The 18,334-nt window shown below is 34.4% G+C and overlaps 5 protein-coding genes across 13 annotated transcripts in view; 3 read left to right on the top strand and 2 right to left on the bottom strand.

The window, feature by feature from the left end:
- Positions 1-8,195, bottom strand: part of LOC126928867 (26S proteasome non-ATPase regulatory subunit 1) — a 91,375-nt gene extending 83,180 nt beyond the window's left edge. Inside the window, exons 1-8 of the mRNA XM_050744708.1 lie at positions 8,033-8,195; positions 7,654-7,771; positions 7,395-7,564; positions 7,109-7,317; positions 6,552-7,025; positions 6,241-6,467; positions 5,896-6,148; positions 5,409-5,597 (exon numbers count right to left, since the gene is read on the bottom strand). Coding sequence (XP_050600665.1) covers positions 5,409-5,597; positions 5,896-6,148; positions 6,241-6,467; positions 6,552-7,025; positions 7,109-7,317; positions 7,395-7,564; positions 7,654-7,771; positions 8,033-8,051 — 1,659 coding nt within the window. The 5' untranslated portion in view covers positions 8,052-8,195. The remainder of the gene's footprint in view (positions 1-5,408; positions 5,598-5,895; positions 6,149-6,240; positions 6,468-6,551; positions 7,026-7,108; positions 7,318-7,394; positions 7,565-7,653; positions 7,772-8,032) is intronic.
- Positions 1-18,334, top strand: part of LOC126928876 (phospholipase A1-like) — a 241,015-nt gene that overhangs the window by 212,002 nt on the left and 10,679 nt on the right. For 2 of the 7 annotated variants that reach the window (XM_050744733.1, XM_050744734.1), the window contains exons 1-7: positions 13,922-14,007; positions 14,223-14,434; positions 14,502-14,661; positions 14,897-15,039; positions 17,293-17,547; positions 17,868-18,056; positions 18,180-18,303. The exons of the other annotated variants lie outside the window; for them this stretch is intronic. In XM_050744733.1, the coding sequence (XP_050600690.1) occupies positions 14,401-14,434; positions 14,502-14,661; positions 14,897-15,039; positions 17,293-17,547; positions 17,868-18,056; positions 18,180-18,303 (905 nt within the window). In that variant the 5' untranslated portion in view covers positions 13,922-14,007; positions 14,223-14,400. Of the gene's footprint in view, positions 1-13,921; positions 14,008-14,222; positions 14,435-14,501; positions 14,662-14,896; positions 15,040-17,292; positions 17,548-17,867; positions 18,057-18,179; positions 18,304-18,334 lie in introns of those variants that run through there. 7 annotated transcript variants of the gene reach the window in all.
- On the top strand, positions 1,315-5,352 carry LOC126928877 (pancreatic lipase-related protein 2-like). Its single transcript, XM_050744735.1, has 7 exons — positions 1,315-1,477; positions 1,551-1,716; positions 2,833-2,981; positions 3,978-4,232; positions 4,526-4,714; positions 4,840-4,963; positions 5,230-5,352. Exons 1-7 carry the CDS (start codon positions 1,453-1,455, stop codon positions 5,288-5,290), a joined length of 969 nt encoding a protein of 322 aa, XP_050600692.1. The 5' UTR covers positions 1,315-1,452; the 3' UTR covers positions 5,291-5,352.
- Positions 8,391-9,796, top strand: LOC126928881 (transcription initiation factor TFIID subunit 9-like). The gene is made up of 3 exons (XM_050744740.1): positions 8,391-8,647; positions 8,784-9,233; positions 9,446-9,796. The coding sequence occupies exons 1-3, from the start codon at positions 8,509-8,511 to the stop codon at positions 9,589-9,591; spliced, it is 735 nt and encodes a 244-aa protein (XP_050600697.1). The 5' UTR covers positions 8,391-8,508; the 3' UTR covers positions 9,592-9,796.
- Positions 10,112-18,334, bottom strand: part of LOC126928883 (26S proteasome non-ATPase regulatory subunit 1-like) — a 37,904-nt gene continuing 29,681 nt past the window's right edge. Inside the window, exons 6-7 of one of the 3 annotated variants that reach the window (XR_007716980.1) lie at positions 12,909-13,141; positions 10,112-10,517 (exon numbers count right to left, since the gene is read on the bottom strand). Coding sequence is in view for 1 of the 3 variants with exons in the window: in XM_050744742.1 (XP_050600699.1) it covers positions 10,148-10,450 (303 nt within the window). In the remaining 2 variants the exon portion in view is untranslated. Of the gene's footprint in view, positions 10,518-12,908; positions 13,247-18,334 lie in introns of those variants that run through there. The other 2 variants (XR_007716978.1, XM_050744742.1) reach the window with 2 other exon arrangements.

Below are 18,334 nucleotides of genomic sequence, written 5' to 3'. Positions count from 1 at the left end.
TAAACCAATAGCTGAGGATTTGAAACAGCTTGGATTTCAGTTACAGTTCTTATACCAGCTGCCATATCAGTTTTGCAACTACTATTTTTTAGGTTCTATGTTGGTTGCAAAACGATTATAGAATTGATTCTAGCAACGACGGTGCAGGATTTTACAGTAAATAAAATTGCAACGTACATTACGTTTGTAGATTGTAAACGTGTAAGCATTTATAGTAGAATTTCGTGAAGTACATTTTCAGACATCGTACGTTTGCTTTCGAAGTCAAAGGAAATAATTATTAACCACGAATTACGTTAGTATTTCATGATTTTACGAGTAAAAATGGCAATAAATTAATATTCGGTAATTTCATATTGGTACAAGTCGAGATATCTGATAAGAACAATTTATGAAATACGTTAAAATGAGTAGAAAAGATGTTACATTTTATGAGAATTATTTTGATAATTTTATAGTTTTAACGGATAACGTGCTTGTTCGCGACTTCACGCGATTCTGTATCGTTGAAACTTCGAAAATACTACCAATAGCCAGCGATACTTGTAAATAACGTCAGTTAGACATAATTCGTTTCACGAATTAACTATCCTGTTTTTGCGACCGGTTTTCAGGACAGAAATGGAAAGAAAAAAAAACAATATCGTACATAAGCACCGCTCTATAGCGACTTAAATTTAAGTTACAAATATAAATTTAAAAAAAAAAAAAAGAATGTAATATTGCATGGCTATGTCGTACCATCGCGTATGGGTACTTTTGCCTGAACCACCTCACAACCAAATTCATCGTTTATAATGGAAAATACAAATATGTAATACACAAAAACTGGTAATAATAAACAAAAAAAAAAAACATAATTCGTTTCACGAATACTAAAGTTACAGAACTTTCGCATGTGGGCTCACGATAATATAAATGCTTGTGATGCTCATACATCAATTGTAAAAGCTCGAAGATAGATATAAGAGAGTTAGACCAAGTGAAATAATTTATTCAGTAGTTCTCCTCGTGACTTTGTAATGAGTAAACAAATGACAAATTGAAATAATTGATAGCTTCAATTAAAAAGAAACGATCAATTTTACAATCACCGTGGTTATCGTGTCGTCCAATATTTCAAATTATTACGTGTTATTTAAATCAAATCAAATTTAAAATCAAATCATGTGTCAAGTATGTCCAAAGCAAATATTAAGGCACTTCGTATTTAAGGTCATAAAAAATTCCGTTAAAATTAAACGCTACGTCTCTAATTCTCTCTAGCTGATTCGTGGGTATGATCCCCCACCCGGTAATAAACCAACAATCGAGTATCGATTATTTATCAATTGGTCCATACACGAAGGGAAAATTACTGCGTCACTGAAACGTATAAAAAGGAAGTGGCCAAAGAAGGAAAGAAGCTAAGAAATCGATCCATATTGCGGCGCATACAGTAAGGTGACAACCATGTTAAACGCATCGTTATCGCTGAGTTCGTATCAGAAGATTTTTCGATCGAGACACGGGAAAATCGAATAACGTAATAACGAAAGAAAATATTTCAGTTTATCCTACGCTACTTTCGACGTTGACAGGAGCCAATTCTACGGCCCTTGAGAATGCAGAAGGAAACTTGCCTCTGTTCAATCAGGATAATAGCCTACTAAGTGATTTGGAGCAGAATATTCCACATCTCTTTTTGGAAACGATCATTTTCACGCTTTACACAAGGTCAGAATCGTCTTTCTATTAATCTTCACTTTTATGGAAAATCTGCACATTTTTCAATTCGTACAATTTCGCACATTTAAATTTTTCACAATGGCACGGTCGTTCATCGTTTGATTGCGATATTTAAAAGGTAAATTCAGAAAATGATTAAAAATTAGTTGATCAGTGAAAAATATAATCTTCTTGCTTAATCTTCTCGCTACGATAGGGCACTATAGTAATCGTTTGTGAAACCAAGGGCGATCACTATAGCGAACCTCGCATGAAATGTCGATCTGCTGTTGAAACACGTTTTACGTTCCTCTTTCCTAAACGAAATTTAAGTTTACTTTTTAACTCAGCCTGTAGAAATCTTATTTTTCTTCGTTTACTATTATACACTGTATACATCACTGAGTCATTGAATTTACATACAGCAATTGTTGTTTATTTTTTATTCAAGTTACAGCTAAAAGCCACAACGAATTGTATCGTACGATCTTTCTTCCGACATACAAACAAAATTCTAATCGAAGAAGATTAACCCCTTAACCTACGATTTACGTTCGAGAATTTTGGGCCGAAAACGATCATCGTACTACGGGCTATGCCCGTAATATTTACGTTTGACCCGATCATCGTATTACAGGCTATGCCCGTAGTTTTAGGTTAAGGGGTTAAATCGTAAAAAGATAAAAGCTCGTAACTTATGTACTAATAATTTCCCTACAATCTTTCAAACGTATATAACTCAATTTTTGATACTGTATCATTTTTCCTTGCTACGTCCATAGGAGTGTACGCTATAGAATTTCGGCAGGCTTTTAAACTTCTTTTTAGAATTTTGTTTAACTTGAACTCCGTTACATTCTTTCGAATATTTTCCACCCAGTTGTGTCTTTTTAACGTTAAAAGGTATCCTCAGTTTAAACAAAATGCGATAAAGTCTTGTCGTTATTCGCGATTCCATTTATTTCTTTCTTTTTTTCTACTCTACGTTAAGCTTCTTCTTAAAACATCACAATCCTCTCATGCTTGCTATCGCAGTAGTGTTAAATTATTTTTCCTAGCTCATCGTGTGTTTGAAACATTGCAACTATGTTTAACAACTTCGCTGAAATATAATTTTCATAATAGAAAAAATCCTGAAATTGGCGAGGTCCTAGTATTAAACGACATAAGCTCGGTTCAAATGAGTCAATGGAACCCGAAAAGAAAAACCGCTATAATCACTCACGGTTGGATTAACAATGGTTTAAGTCCGGCGTGTACACTCATACGCGATGGTAAGTAAAGTATGTAATAAATAAATCGTACGCTTAAATTCGTAATATAATTGACATCGATGGAGGTCCTGTGACTCGAAGACAAAAATAAAGAACAGCAATCGAAAATCGTCGGAAAAATCGAGTTTGAAAACTAAACAAACAGGCTACAATACGAAAATGTTCTATCTATTATTCTCTCTCTCTCTTTTTTTTTTTTTTTTTTTTTTTTTTTTATCAAAATATATTGAACTATTCGAAACTTTCTGCGAGTTTCATCTCTTAAATATTGGGTTGGCAACTAAGTGAATGCGGATTTTGTGATTAGGTGGTATTGACATAATTTAGTTGCCATAAAAATTAAGCACGTTAAACGCGGTAATGGCTAAATATTTGAATGGAAGAAAAGAAGATAAAAATTGGGATTTCTTTAGCCTCGATAGGGTATAACGTGTAATGTATTAGAATAAAATTAGAACGAAGTTTCGTTTTCGAGAAAATCGGATTTAAAAGTTTATCAAGTACACATGACTAAAGGTATTCGAAGCCTGTTTAGTTTAAAACAAGACCATAAACGAGATAGTTTTATTCTACATTTTAGACTTATCTTCGCGTGTACAGTAGCCTGCTACCAACTATTTTTTTAATTTTCTAGTACCAATTAGGCAAATGCACGTGCATTTGGATAATTTCTAAACACCATTTTCTTAAAACTCCAACGCAACTTTGTCATTCCGAATTTTCCTCTTACTTTGAGTCATGGAATCTTTCTCACTTCAGTTGTACAAAATTTAAGTTTACGATAATGTGTACACTGCTGGCAATAATTATCTACTGAAAAACTAAAAACAGATTTTACTTTATTTAGTATCTTAGATTATAAGACACACATAATACCAATGAAATAATTTTGTTATTTTTTATTTATTTACTTAGGAAGTAAGAGCAGTAAAAAGTATGCAGCTTGTATTTATACAATACTTCAATATTATGACAAGTAATATTTTTTCTTTTCAGCACTTATTAAGGTCACGAATTGGAACGTCATTGTGGTCGATTGGAGTAAGATAGCAGGAAACTTGATTTACCCCATCGTTGCAGACCACATACCACGCGTTGCTACCAAAGTAGCTAGTTTCGTAAATTTCATGCGAACCGAGGCTGGTTTGCGAACATCCAAGTTAAGAATTATTGGACACTCATTCGGCGCTCAAATCGCGGGCTTGAGCGCGCGGGAGGTAGGAAAATCGAGCCGAGTGGCGGAAGTTATCGGTGAGTAACGATATATTATTAAAGTGTCGATTGAAAGTTCCCCAAGGAAATCCAGTAGCGCCAATTTTAATAACAGATTAAGAACGGTAGAGTAGCTTGATTTGTGATTAGCAAATGAAAGATAAGCAGAAGGATAAGCGAGATTTACATGTTTGAACGATAAATTTTAAAATTGCGGATATATTCTTACATTATCTTATCTCGAAGGGAAACGTTTTTAAAAAGATCATACCACAAAACGACATTATGGTGCAGTAAATTATACTTAAATCTCTAAATATTTGCCATTTCAGCGCTCGACCCTGCCAAGCCATTGTTTGAACTCAAAGAAGCCGGTGATAGAGTTGATAAATCGGACGCACAAAATGTTCAAGTTATCCACACATGTGCCGGAACGTTAGGTATGGGTATCTCGATTGGTACTTCAGACTTCTATGCGAATGATGGAAGACATCAACCAGGATGCGGCCTTAACTTATTGGGTACGGAACATACTACAGAATATTCTATTATTAACACACTTCAACTTAAAAAATATTATTTCCACGCTTTCTGTGCCTTAGTCTGTGTATATGTGTTTGTTAAAAACGAATGTTATGAAACACAGGGATTTGCGCACATTTGCGTAGCTACGAATTGTATGCTGAATCAATTACGAATCCGAAAGGCTTTCTCGGCACACGTGCAGATGGTGAAACAGCATACATGGGCGGTGTTACTCTCGATCCTAAGTAAGTTTTATTTTACTACTGTTATTGATAGATTATGGAGTTTTATGCATTTCCGGGGAATTAGAAGAATGCGTAGAACGCAAATAAATAATGGACAGTACATGTTATAATATCTAGGAGATAAAAATTCTTGGTCCTACACTTTTAGCTGAGTTCATAAAAGTATGGATAGATACTTGAGAGCTAATTGCTGAATATATCTGTTTAATTATTTTTTTGAATTTAATTTAGTTAGCTGGTACTAATATATGTTAATTTCTTTACAGAGCTAATGGAACCTATTACTTTAAAACTACCGGTCAACATCCTTTTGCTCTTGGTGGATAAAATTAATTTTCGCATGTATCTTGAATATATAAAGTATTAAACTCTAGTTGAGAAGTAAATAACTCTTGATGTGATGATTCGTTAAAATCTTCCTAAAAGAACGTCAATTTTTACTTACCGCAACCATATCTTCGATTGCTTGCGTCGATTTCGATCCAAGCATGACCATGCCCATAGCAATGCCCGCAGCCTCGCCAGTAACAGCATCGTCTTGATAAAGATTGAATTTCAATTGTTCATATACATCTTGCCTATGCGATCCCATAGCAGCCAGACCCAAGCCTAAACAACCTCCATGACGAACCATCTGTAAAAAAATAATAATAATAAGATAAAAAAACAATAGTGATACATAGTTGCCCCAGATTGAAATCGATTCCCACCGAAGTTTCAAGTACTTAATGAAATTAAGAAAAAGATATGGTGTGATAGTAATTTAACTGGTTTAACAATATTAAACAGCGGTTTCAATTGATGTTATCAGTAATTTCAAGTTTTTTATCTCCCGATTTATCATTTAATTCGTTGTTTCGTCGCTCGAAACACATTTACTTTACCACTCAATTGATTTTATGATCGCACTATATCTCTACGGACCACTATACCTCATTCTGTGCGTCCTTCAGCTGGCCAAGTAAGTAATCTGTAATTGCTGCGCCGTGGTTTGCATGAATGAGCCCTAACGCATACAGGCCACCTCCTTCGGAATAACCAGCTCCCGCACCAGTATCTCGTGGGAGATAAGATTGCATTAGAGCTAAGGCTTCTTGTTCATGACCTCTGTGAATTACTCCTAAGGATGCCGTAGCTGTTAATTTTGCCCAATTCGTAGCTCTAGCCAACCATTCTAGATTATCTCTGAAATGTGAAACAAATAAAGTGAAAAATAAATATATTCCTTGAGGATATAATCCGCGTAGGATCAGTTGAATACAGTGAGGTATATTTACCTTAAAAATTGGTCGCTAGTAGTTCCAGAATGCATGTATGCATTCGCGATTACGGTGGCAGTATGACAAATAGACACACGTATAGTATCTTTAGTATTTTTCAATATCAGCATATCGGTATGATTACTACGAATAAGAAATTGAAGATGCAAATCGATGGAAATTTCTCCGCCTAATATACTTGACAAAGCATCTACGCGTTCTTGTTGCTCACGTTCTTCGGCATTCTATGCAAGTGAAATAATCAATTGGCACAGTGTGTATTATTATAAATGTTGTATAGTATTATTTCTTTAAACCATAAGACTTACCAAGCTTTCAACACTACGTTGAGATTTCTCTTCTGGAGCTGGCGTACTACTACTGTTTTCAGTCTCTGCTGTTGTTGCTGCTGCAGGCTCAGTGCTAACTTCAGTGGTTGCTTTTACAGCTGGTTTTACAATTGGTTTAACCATAAGGGCTCCTGGGATAGGAGCTGTTGCTCTCAAAGCTTGTAAGACACGACCAAGGAACTGTTGAGTTGCTGATTCGTATAAGTCAAATGCAATTTGGTAGGCCATAAGAACACAATCCTGTGAGCCTTTACTGAGTCTGTCTAAAAGTTCAGCTACAGCTAATGGGTCGTCCAGAAATATCAAACACTGACACATGTTAACATAGTCTGGTGTTCCCAAGTTACGATAAAGGCTCACTAGGCAACGAAGCACAGTATTACGAAATCCACGATTCTGAATAAGACTCATGACAACTTGGAAGGCATAGGATAACATACCACTAACATCATCCTACAACAAACATATTAATAAATATTATTTTTATATTATCTATATTACATTACTTGCATAAATTAACATGTAATATAACTTACTGATTGCATAATTGCTGTTTCAAAGATATCCATCCTTCTTGTTTCAAGAGCAAGACCCAAAGCTTGCCGATATTGATTATCATCTAAACATCGTTGAAACATTCTGTTTACAATTCCTTCCAATCTTGGATCGATTCCTTTGCTGTTTGGTGGTAATTTTCCCTCAGCTTCCAACACACGTTGTTGAGTATAATAGTCAATACATTTAGCTGAAATAATACAGAATAATAAAGAATCTCTACCCAATAAAATCTAATACTAACAGTCAATAAAATACTGTTAATACCTATAGTAGTATCAACGTATTCATTGCGGGCATTAACATCAAAAAGCTCTCCAGCTCCAAGAGCATAAGTCAAAGAATCTTCAAAACTTCCTAAGTGATAATATACTTTACTAGCAACTAATGCAGCTAAGTCATGTTGTGGAAATGCCTTATCTTCATGAAGAATCTCACTGAAAAATATAACATTCTGTTATAACATTCTGTTAAACACATTAAAATCATCTACAAAAAAATAGATGATGATATATACAGTACATACATTTTTTCTATGGCCTCAGAAATTTCAGGCCAAAATTCATCTACTATCATATCCAACTTCTTCAATGCAAACACCTTTAATTCAGGCATAGGCTCCTCAAGGAGGGAAATGATACCAGCTGAAAAAAGATAAAAAAAATTGATTAATCAATTAAAGTTAAAAAACGCTAGAATCATAAAACAGAGCTCAATGTCTGTTAATATCAACTAAACGATTATATTTAATACTCCGAATACAAAGTTATATAGGTTATGACCCACGAGATTTGCAAATCATTGCATGTCTGATAATCAAACACAATGTAAAAATGTACTAATAAATTTGTAAATAATAAAGTCTAGATATACATTTACTATCCCACTTAAAACACACAATTTACCTGCTGATGTGATATTCATTTTCGTTTTCGTACAATACGTCTACCTGCAACAAAGACTCCCGAAGAGAGTTTGATAGCAAAATAGCAAATACCGAACTACGAACTCATCAACCAAATTCAACAGAAATATGCCGCAAGCTGTTTTAACGACTACCACACTAACATCGATGATAAAATTATCAAATTGTCAAACTTTTTCACGTTTTCCCATATAGTCGCTTCTCGATTTCCGAAAAAAATATTTGATAGTAAAAATGATTACAGCAATGAATAATTATTATTAATTACGAAATTTGAAAATAATAAATCTCTGATCTTGTAAAGTTTGAACCTTCTAAATGGTAGCACTGCATGATATTGGAGTGCATTTCATAATGTTTACTCGAACTTTTACTTGAAATGCTAACCTAAGATATATATAGTTGTGACTCGGAATTATTATAGAAAATGCAATTATAAGAGAAGTAGTTTTTAAAATGTCGGAGAGAGCGAAAATTATGAGCCACGTAAAACATATTCCAAAAGATGCCCAAGTTATAATGTCAATTATGAAAGACATGGGAATTACAGATTACGATTCGAAGGTTATAAACCAATTGCTCGAATTTACGTATCGTAAGTAATTTATTATATTTACAATTTATTTAAAGTAATGTAGATGCAATGAAGTATATAATCATGCATGATTTTGCATTTATGATTTTACATTTGGAAGTAAGCTGTACAGTTATTTTCGGTTTAAATTCCGCAGGTTATGTTACTTGCATATTAGACGACAGTAGAATTTACGCAAATCACGCTAAAAAGAAGTTTATCGATTTGGATGACGTTAGATTAGCAGTTAAGATGCAATTGGAACGTACATTTACAAATCCACCACCAAGAGACGTGTTATTAGATGTTGCTCGGACAAAAAACAATGTACCACTGCCATTTGTCAAAGCAAACAGTGGTTTAAGATTACCACCTGACAGATTTTGCTTGAATGCAACAAATTATAAACTTAAGAATTCAACGAAGAAAATAGTTGGGAAACCATTGCATTCTTTGGTTGGAAATAACATCCAAAGTGGTCAGTCTAAGATCAAAGTAGAAACTAATAAATCTGGCCTCTCCATAGTTAAAAGGGCTGGGACACTTGCAACAGTTGCTAGGACACAAAGCATTTCAATGCCAAAACCTGTCCTGAAATTTTCATCAGGTAAATGATACAAGAAAGCAAAGAATATATGACAGGAACTAATTTATTAATTATATCGTATCACAGATCCCTTCCGGACCTTGCATTCCCAAACATCTATTCCCTCTATCCATATTTCATTAATACGTAAGATACAAAATTGTTTGTGTAATAATAATAATATTTGCTATTATATTTTTCTTTTTGTTCATATTAATTGTTTAAATTTATAGCCACAACTGGAGGAACTACCGTAAAGGCACAAGTAGCTAAGCCAAAAATACAGATTTCTCCAGGACAAACAATGCCTCCTATCAAAGTAGAGATTGAAGATTCCATGAAAAGGAAAAGAGAAGATGATGATTATGACGTTTCATAGTAATAAAGGACGCGGATAAATTATTTTATATTTTTTGTTTGTATCGTTAGAATCAGTGCATATAATACCAAAATGATTCTATAATTTCACATAACACTTCAATTGAATTTTATCTTTTTGAAATTTGTATAAAAATTTCAATGAAACTGTATATTTTTTACTGGAGAATATAGTACAAATGTGTACATAGCGAATTCAACAAATTCATATTCTACTTGCATATATTTATTATAAATCATCATATTTTGTATACTATATTTCCCCTAAACATTTTCCAAACGGAAATTGTTAAAAGAATAATGGAGATATTTTTTGTTCGGTATTGTAAAATATTTCTATGGAACAATATAAGATAATAAAGAAAAAAGTGGGATAATTGTCTAAATAAATTAATAGAATTTGTCAAATTCCAACTTATTTAGAAGATAATTTATTTGAATATTATTTTAAGCCTCGTAAATATACACATTTTATTCACCGTATTTACACAAAGTCGAGGGCTGTTCGCTATGGAACTCCGTATTCTTTTTTTTCCTCCGTATTTTTTTTTTTTTTTTTATTCAGGAGTTGTTAGAGCGGGTACAGGTTCGTCACCTACATCTTCGTCTTCGTAATCACCTACATCTGCAGGTTCTACTTCATCCTCGTCTTCTTCTTCCTCATCCTCTTCCACCATTTCATCTGGCCTTCGCACGTCTTCTACAGAAACAATCTCTTCTTCGGCCAATTCATCTTCCATTGGCTCTTCTTCAGGCTCTTCTGCTTCTCGTACTTCACCCGCTTCGAAAGGTGGTGGTACTTCGGTTTCAATCTTTTCCGGTTCTTCTCTTTTTTCTTTCGCCACATCCTTTTCCCGCATGCATTTCACTCGCTGAAGTGGCTTGAAGAGTTTGAAATTTTCGGGTAATTTATTTTCCGAATAAAGTCTGTTTGATAAAACATATTTTATCATCCTATAAACTTGATGCAAGAAAAGTTTCTTTAACACTAGGTTTACATGACCCGTCAATTTGACGGATTTCGAACTTTGAAATGAAATATCTCAAAAACCATATTGCATCGTAAATTAATCATTTCATCTAAAGAATTTATACACAAAATTATTTTTTCCTAGGCTTTCTAATTTTTGAAATCTGTATGTAGTATACCTATCTCTACAGGACCCGTCAAATTGACGGGTAAACGAAAATACGCATTTTTCATTAAAAATGTTAACGGTACAGGGTAGTCATATCTATTGAGCACATTTCTTGCAAATATACTGAATGTTGTTTGTGCATTTTCCGCATACGATCTTTTTGCAATATAAACAATAATTATTACTTCTATTTTTTTTTGCAATAATCCACTTGGCAACTTTTTCGCACTTCTGACGTTGAAGGTGACAGAAATGAAGCGTCTGATCTTTGGCAAATGTTGTCCTTGTTTTCTCCAGTTAATTCCTCGGCTAAACAAAAAATGAATTGCTTTCTGGATATTTTCGATCTGGTACACTCTTTATATAGTATCCACGCGTTTATCGCTGCCAAATCCAAAATATTGAAAAAGACTTGAAGGGGCCATCGGGAACTCCTTTGCCATTTGGTCAACACCATACTTTGTTTTATTGTAAAAAGCAATGGTTTCTGGAACACGTTTATAATTATCTTCTATTCGTACACCTGTATGTTTGGTGCTTAGAAGGAGGACTTTTACTTTAGGTTTACTTTTACACACAGTAAGTGTGCAGTTTTCTGATTTATATAAATTTGAGGAAAACAATGTCATCTTGTCCTTTTTTCTCTCGAGCATCGTGTTTCATCTTTCCCTATATAAGGGAAACCATTCAAAATATATTTTGTTTGGACGTTTTGTTTGCTAACCAAAACTTAATGCCAAATTTATGAGGCTTGTTCGGTATATATTGCGTAAACCTGTATCGGGCTTTCGTTGGAAATAATTGTTCATCTATTGAGATATTTTCATATGGCTTGTAACAGGCCTGGCTATTACTTATAAATCTGTTCCATATTTCGGATATCGGCGCAAATTTATCTGTTTGTAATCTTTCGGAGGCTTTCAATGATCTCGCTTCATATGCGTCCCGGGTATATAGAATTCCTAGAAAACTACGCAACTTAGCAACTGTGATTGTCCAGTTCTTTTTTAAAACTCGATGCGTCTCGGTTTCAGTGATATCGTATTCGTGTTCCATTATGTGTGTGTCAATTATCAATTCGAAAAGATTAGTTACATAACCCGACATATTTCTCTTAGCATAACCAGTAGGCCCTGCGATATCCTTGAATATCATACGAACGGGCGTCCTATCATTAGATTCGCCTGCATTTAGTTTTATGCACAATGTCCCGTCGATTGCAATTTCAATTAACACCTATTACATTTTGGGATATGCTTGGAATGCTCGTCCTTTCATCCTCGGAGTCAAAACTAAAAAGAATACGCATCCTTTTTTTGTTACGACACACTTTCAAGAGGTGTTCCTCTTCACTATCCAAAGATCCTTCCTATCTCTCCACTTTCAATGTATTCAAAGCTTTCACTATCACCTTCGCCTTTGCCTAATTCATAATGATCTTTTTCGGAGGTATCCTCAAAACAATCTTCATTGATCTTGACATTTTGTCCAATATCTTGTTATATCTCTCGAATTTATTCACGATTGCTAGAAAAGGGGGATTGTTCAAAATAAGAAAATATTGTGCCCAGATTCAATTATCCTATTGTAAATACTTACAATAAGTGGAGACAATAATGGGAAATGTCTACGATAACTGAAACTTTTGCACATTATCTTTGAAAAACGGATTGTTTATGAAATCAGCTAAGCCGTCAATTTGATGGGTCTCGTAGAGATAGATATACTACAAACAGTTTTCAAAAATTAGAAAGCCTAGGAAAAATAATTTTGTGCATAAATTCTTTAGATAAAATGATTAATTTACGATGCAAAATGGTTAAAATTAATGCTATGGTTTTTTAGATATTTCATTTCGAAGTTCAAAATCCGTCAAATTGGCGGGTCCTGTAAACCTAGTGTTAATGTTATTGTTATTTTTGTAATGATAATTAAAAAAAAAAGGCTTTTTATTTATTAATAATTTATTTAAACGTGAAGCCTAATATTGTTCCTTTCAGACTTAATTTGAATAAATCGATTTTTTAATGAAAAATGCGTATTTTCGTTTACCCGTCTATTTGACGGGTCCCGTAGAGATAGGTATATATGAAACGCCCGTAAACCTAGTGTTAAAAAAGATAGCTGTTAATTTCATGCGTTTCGTATCAATATTGCAAAAAATAGATCAATTTCCTACCTGCCCGCACAATAGATACGTCGAATCCTGCAGTTTGCTTGGATCTGTATGCGTGTAATTACGACCTAATTTGTCCCGTACGCTTTCCGCGTGAAGTCCGCGAGATTAAATTGAATTTGATTCCAACCACCGGATAGGCCGATCGGCATCGACGTGCAGAATGGTCGAACTCGCGTGGTGCTTTGAAAATTGCTCGTGCGAAACCTTCTGTGCATATCCTTGTCGTCGAGTATCTGTCGAATCAAAAACGAAATATACTTTTTTTCTACATTCATTTGTAGTTTTACGAAATGCTATTACTGCTATTGAAAAAAATATAATCAGTAAAGAACTTTCCTCGTGAGACATTTACTGTTATTTCGAACGTGAAATACTTCTTCATGTTTTTGATAATCATTATGAGAAACGGAAGTTTAATGCCAAGGACTTTCTTGGGACTGCATGGACAGAAGATGTACGTTGTTGTGACGTTCGTTTCGGCTATTTCCAGAGCTAGAGATTTCACTTCGTCGTCTGTTACTCTTAGAATGTATCCATTTTTCACCTGTTCGAGACGATTGATACTCGGAGCAAACAGGTTAAATGCAATGGAATTTATTTTACTAACTTGAACAGATACAATATTTAGAGATATTTAATGGCGACAAATCCCGGCTGCGATCGAAAGAGGCCCGGGAACCGGCGCGAGCGACACACTAGGCCCCTCTCAAGCACAGAATGCATCGTCGCCGCGCAAGGCAGTCCGGTTCCCCTACCGGACTGCTTGGCGGTAATTACAATATATTACTTGAAATAATCTTCCAAAATTATGCTAGATAAATACTCAGACGATATACTCTGTGGATAATATTACATGTTTCTTTACAATTATACTCTATTTCCTACTTTTAATTTCGTAAATGCAAAATCTGGAAAAAAAGTTACACGTGCTGAAAACACCACAACATTCTTACACATATTTATGCATTAGCGGAGTATTAATTTAGTTACGTAATTTTCAAACTTCGACGTCCTATATAAAAGATCGAGATGTAACGAAATACTCCATTCAACAGTTTGCTGTACGTGTTACAAACGGGTAATTAAACGAAAAAGCACGGTAAGTGTACGATAAGTCTTCGATAAAAGAAATGGTTAGTTTTAGAAACATCACTGTTGTTATTGTTTTTCGTATTACTAGAAATTATTACGTACTGTTTGGCTTCAAATATATGTACCTTTGAGAAATAAATTAAAATATATTTAAAGCAAATAAACAATTCTTTACAATTAACTTATCTTAACTTTTCACTTAAGATCGTACATTGGTTGCAGTTCAAAAATTAGATTCGTCAGTGTGTCATTCTTCATTCATCATCAATTGACTATCAGTCACTTACCAACCGTGCAGTACTCGAGTGGAAAATCATTGTTTTCCATAAACCTATAAAAAAACGGCGAAACACGGAGGTGAAAAAGTAGAACAATATCACGGTGTGTGTAGTGAATCACGATGATAGTCACGTTAAATGTATCAGCAACAAAATGTTCGTATCAGAATTTTTCTAGATCGAGAAAAATCGTGTAATTTAGTAACGAAAGAAATTTTTTCAGTTCATCCTATACTCCTTTCGATATTGATCTATGCCGATCCAATATTTAGAACGGAGGGAGATCAATACTCAACTTACTTTCATATCAATGTTGCTCCAATGCCTAAATATCTCACTTTAGACACCTACTTGAACACAACCAATTTCACGCTATACACAAGGTTGGTTTTATTTTATATTAATTTCCTTCTTTATGGAAAATCTTTATGTACATTTTGCACGTTTGAATTATCATAGAAATTATCACAGAAACATAGAAATTCGCGGATCGGCACGGCTAAAACATATTTCGTAGCAAATAAACAATTATATAGCTCGTATTGTGTTCGATGAATATTCTGCAGATAGGTTCAATGTACATTGAACAGTTTCAGTCAAATGTGGTTTTTCATTTAGAGACAATCCCATAAAAGGCGACATCATAAAACCAAATGACGTAGAGTCCATTCGGAGCAGTTATTGGAATGCAAGCAAACAGACCATCATAATCACTCACGGTTGGATACAAAACGGTGCAGCTTGTGAAATCATACGCGATGGTAAATACGTAGATACGCTATGAGCGCAAATTCGTGATATAATTGAAGTTAGGTGAGATTCTATGACTCGAACTAAGACGAAGACAAATAACAACGAAATTACGTTTTACAATTACACAGTTTCGCTTTTCAAAAAAAACTTGAATTTCGAAAATTGCCAAGAATACGGAAATATGAAATTGCGCGATCTTGAATTTTAAAAAGACTTCAAAATTCCGAAGTATATGGTGATACGTAACTATGTTGAATGATACAGCAAAGAACTAGCACCAGACATTTATGATCACATCACTCGAAATGTCACTTCCACGTGTCACAGTAAAAGCGATTAATACATATGTGGCTCGTGGCCATGGCAAACGTCTATAAGCATACATATATATTAGATCGTTAGAAAAGTTTCTCTCGTTCTATCAGGAAGTAATAGACACGTAATACTTTTTCTTTTATATTATTTTATTGGATTATATATGATCCATTTCGTTACATTTCTACTATTACGATCATACATGATTCAATAAAATAATATAAAAGAAAAAATGTTGTGTGTATTAATTCCATATTAAAACGAAAGAAAATTTTAGCACAACCTAATACATCGTCACTTTGCAATTGCGCCTGAATGGAGACGACCACTCACATGCCACAAATCTCAATGACTTTTTTTTTATTATTACCAGATTTTGTGTATTACATATTTGTATTTTCCATAATACACGGTGAATTCTGGTTGTGGGGTGGTTCAGATAAAAATACTGATACGCGACGGTACGACATAAGCCATGCAATATTACATTTTTTTTTTTTTTTTTTTTATAAGATTACATTTGTAACTTAAATTTAAGCCGTTGGTAGAGCGGTGCTTATGCATGATATTTTTTTTTCCTCTTCTATCCTGAAAACCTGATTCAAAAATAAGATAGGATTTCAATGACCTTGTAGAGGTGTGTGCGTTGTGTTGTCGTCGGTGATAGCAGTAGTTGCCGCCTGTAGATGCCGCTGCTGGCGGACTGCTAATCATTCTATTTTGATTAAATCATTGTTCTATTTTGAGCGTGGTAGAAAATTAGGATCATCATGGGCGCTAGGAATCGAACTCGGGTCCCAAACGTTCGAAACCTAGAGCGCTAATCATTTCGTTACTGTGTCCGTTGCTTAGTTAGAGTCGTGTTGCGGTATTTGTTGTCGAGTGCTACAACTTCAATAACCTTTCTAACATCCTCATACACAAATATTTATCGAATGTCCAACCGGACAAATTGTAAAGTACAAATAAAATAATAAAAAGAAAAATATACAAATAGCAGAGGAAAAATATTATAAAATAAAAAGGTTAATTCTGTTACAGTAGTTCATGGCGAGTCCATATTTTTGGCATTGGATACACTGAGTTGTGTTCCTTTTGTATCGTGAAGTTTCTATTGCTATGATTCTGTTTAATATTTTTTCACGTCGAAAATACCAGTATTACTCCTGTTGTTATTTTATGTTTTAGAGGTAGGATCGCGTTAGTTATTATTATGTTATATGGATAATAACTCCACACTTCTCGAAGCAGAAAAACCTTTATTGCACACACTTAGAAGGGTCGCAAAAGAATGAAAGAAAAAAAAGGCAAGAAGGGGTCCTAAAACTATCGATCAGGTCTATCGACCGTGTCTAGGAACAACTTCTAGTTACTTCTTTTGTAACTAGCCGTCAGCATATAGATGGCGAGCGAGAACTCACGTTGTTATTTTCAACAACTCCTTTTAGGTTTAACCTACAACATTGTTGAATAGATAAGGTATCGCTATAACAACGTCAAACAGTGTCTTGTTCAAAATTACATACTGAACGAGATAATTTTATTCCACATTTTAGACTGGTTTTTCCAATTTTTTTAGGCAAATTCACCTATATTTATCTAATTTCTAAATCCCAGTTTGTCGAAAACAAAGGCTTCGACGCAACTTCGTTATTCCTGATTTTTATCTTAATTCGAGCCTTAGAATCTTCCTGGATTTCGGTTGAATCTAACTTTAATACCCATTTATACAATATGTGCACTGTCGGCCATAAATATCTATTGATAAACAACAAGAATTGGACTTTGCGTGGTAGTTCACATTATAAAATACTTGAAACATAAACGCAGTAAGAAGTATTCAGTTTTTAATCAGTGTGAACAAGCGTGCCAACGGCTTTTGAGCGGTAGTGACCATATATTCGATAATTTAATATTAATTACAAAGAAAAATTTTCTGTTCTTAGCTTTCTTTGATGTCCGAGACTGCAACGTTATTATTCTCGATTGGAGTGAGATATCGAACTACGTAAATTATGTCGACGTCGTAAAAATGGTACCGCACGTTGCTAGGTATTTAGCTGATTTCATAAACTTTTTGCATACTAAGGCTGGTTTGCAAACGTCCAATTTGAAAATTATTGGACACTCTCTCGGTGCTCAAATCGCGGGCTTGAGCGCGTGGGAGGTAGGAAAATCGAGCCGAGTGGCGGAAGTTGTCGGTGAGTAACGATATATTATTAAAATGTCGATTGAAAGTTCTCCAAGAAAATCCAGTAGCGCCAATTTTAATAACAGATTAAGAACGGTAGAGTAGATTGATTCGTGATTAACAAATGAAAGATAAGCAGAAGAATAAGCGAGATTTACATATTTGAACGATAAATTGTAAAATTGCGGAGATATTCTTACATTATCTTATCTCGAAGGGATACGTTTTTAAAAACTATATATATTTTAATGTAAGTTGATTCCATGTCTGACAAAACGACATTATGATACAACGGAGTATACTAGACCTTTAAATATTTGCCATTTACAGGACTCGACCCTGCCATGCCAATGTTTCATGACAAAAAACCTGGTAGAAGAGTTGATAAATCGGACGCAGAAAATGTTCAAATTATTCACACATGCTCTGGACAGTTAGGTTATTATCTGCCTGCTGGTACTTCAGACTTCTATGCGAATGATGGAAGACATCAACCAGGATGCGGCATTGACTTATCGGGTACGGAACATACTACAGAATATTCTATTATTGACATACTTCAACTTAAAAAATATTATTTCTATGCCTCAGTCTGTGTGTGTTTGTTTGTACGGTGTTAAAAACGAATTTTATGAAACACAGGATTTTGCTCACATTCGCGTAGCTACAGATTCTTCGCTGAATCAGTTAGGAATCCGAAAGGCTTTCTCGGCACACGTGCAGATGGTGCAACAGCATACATGGGCGGTGCTACCCCCGATCCTAAGTAAGTTTTATTTTACTACTGTTACGAATAG

Source organism: Bombus affinis, chromosome 2 (assembly GCF_024516045.1).
Source record: "Bombus affinis isolate iyBomAffi1 chromosome 2, iyBomAffi1.2, whole genome shotgun sequence".
NCBI lineage: Eukaryota > Metazoa > Arthropoda > Insecta > Hymenoptera > Apidae > Bombus > Bombus affinis.
Note: the sequence above shows the minus strand (reverse complement) of the source record. Positions and strands in the feature narration are given on the sequence as shown.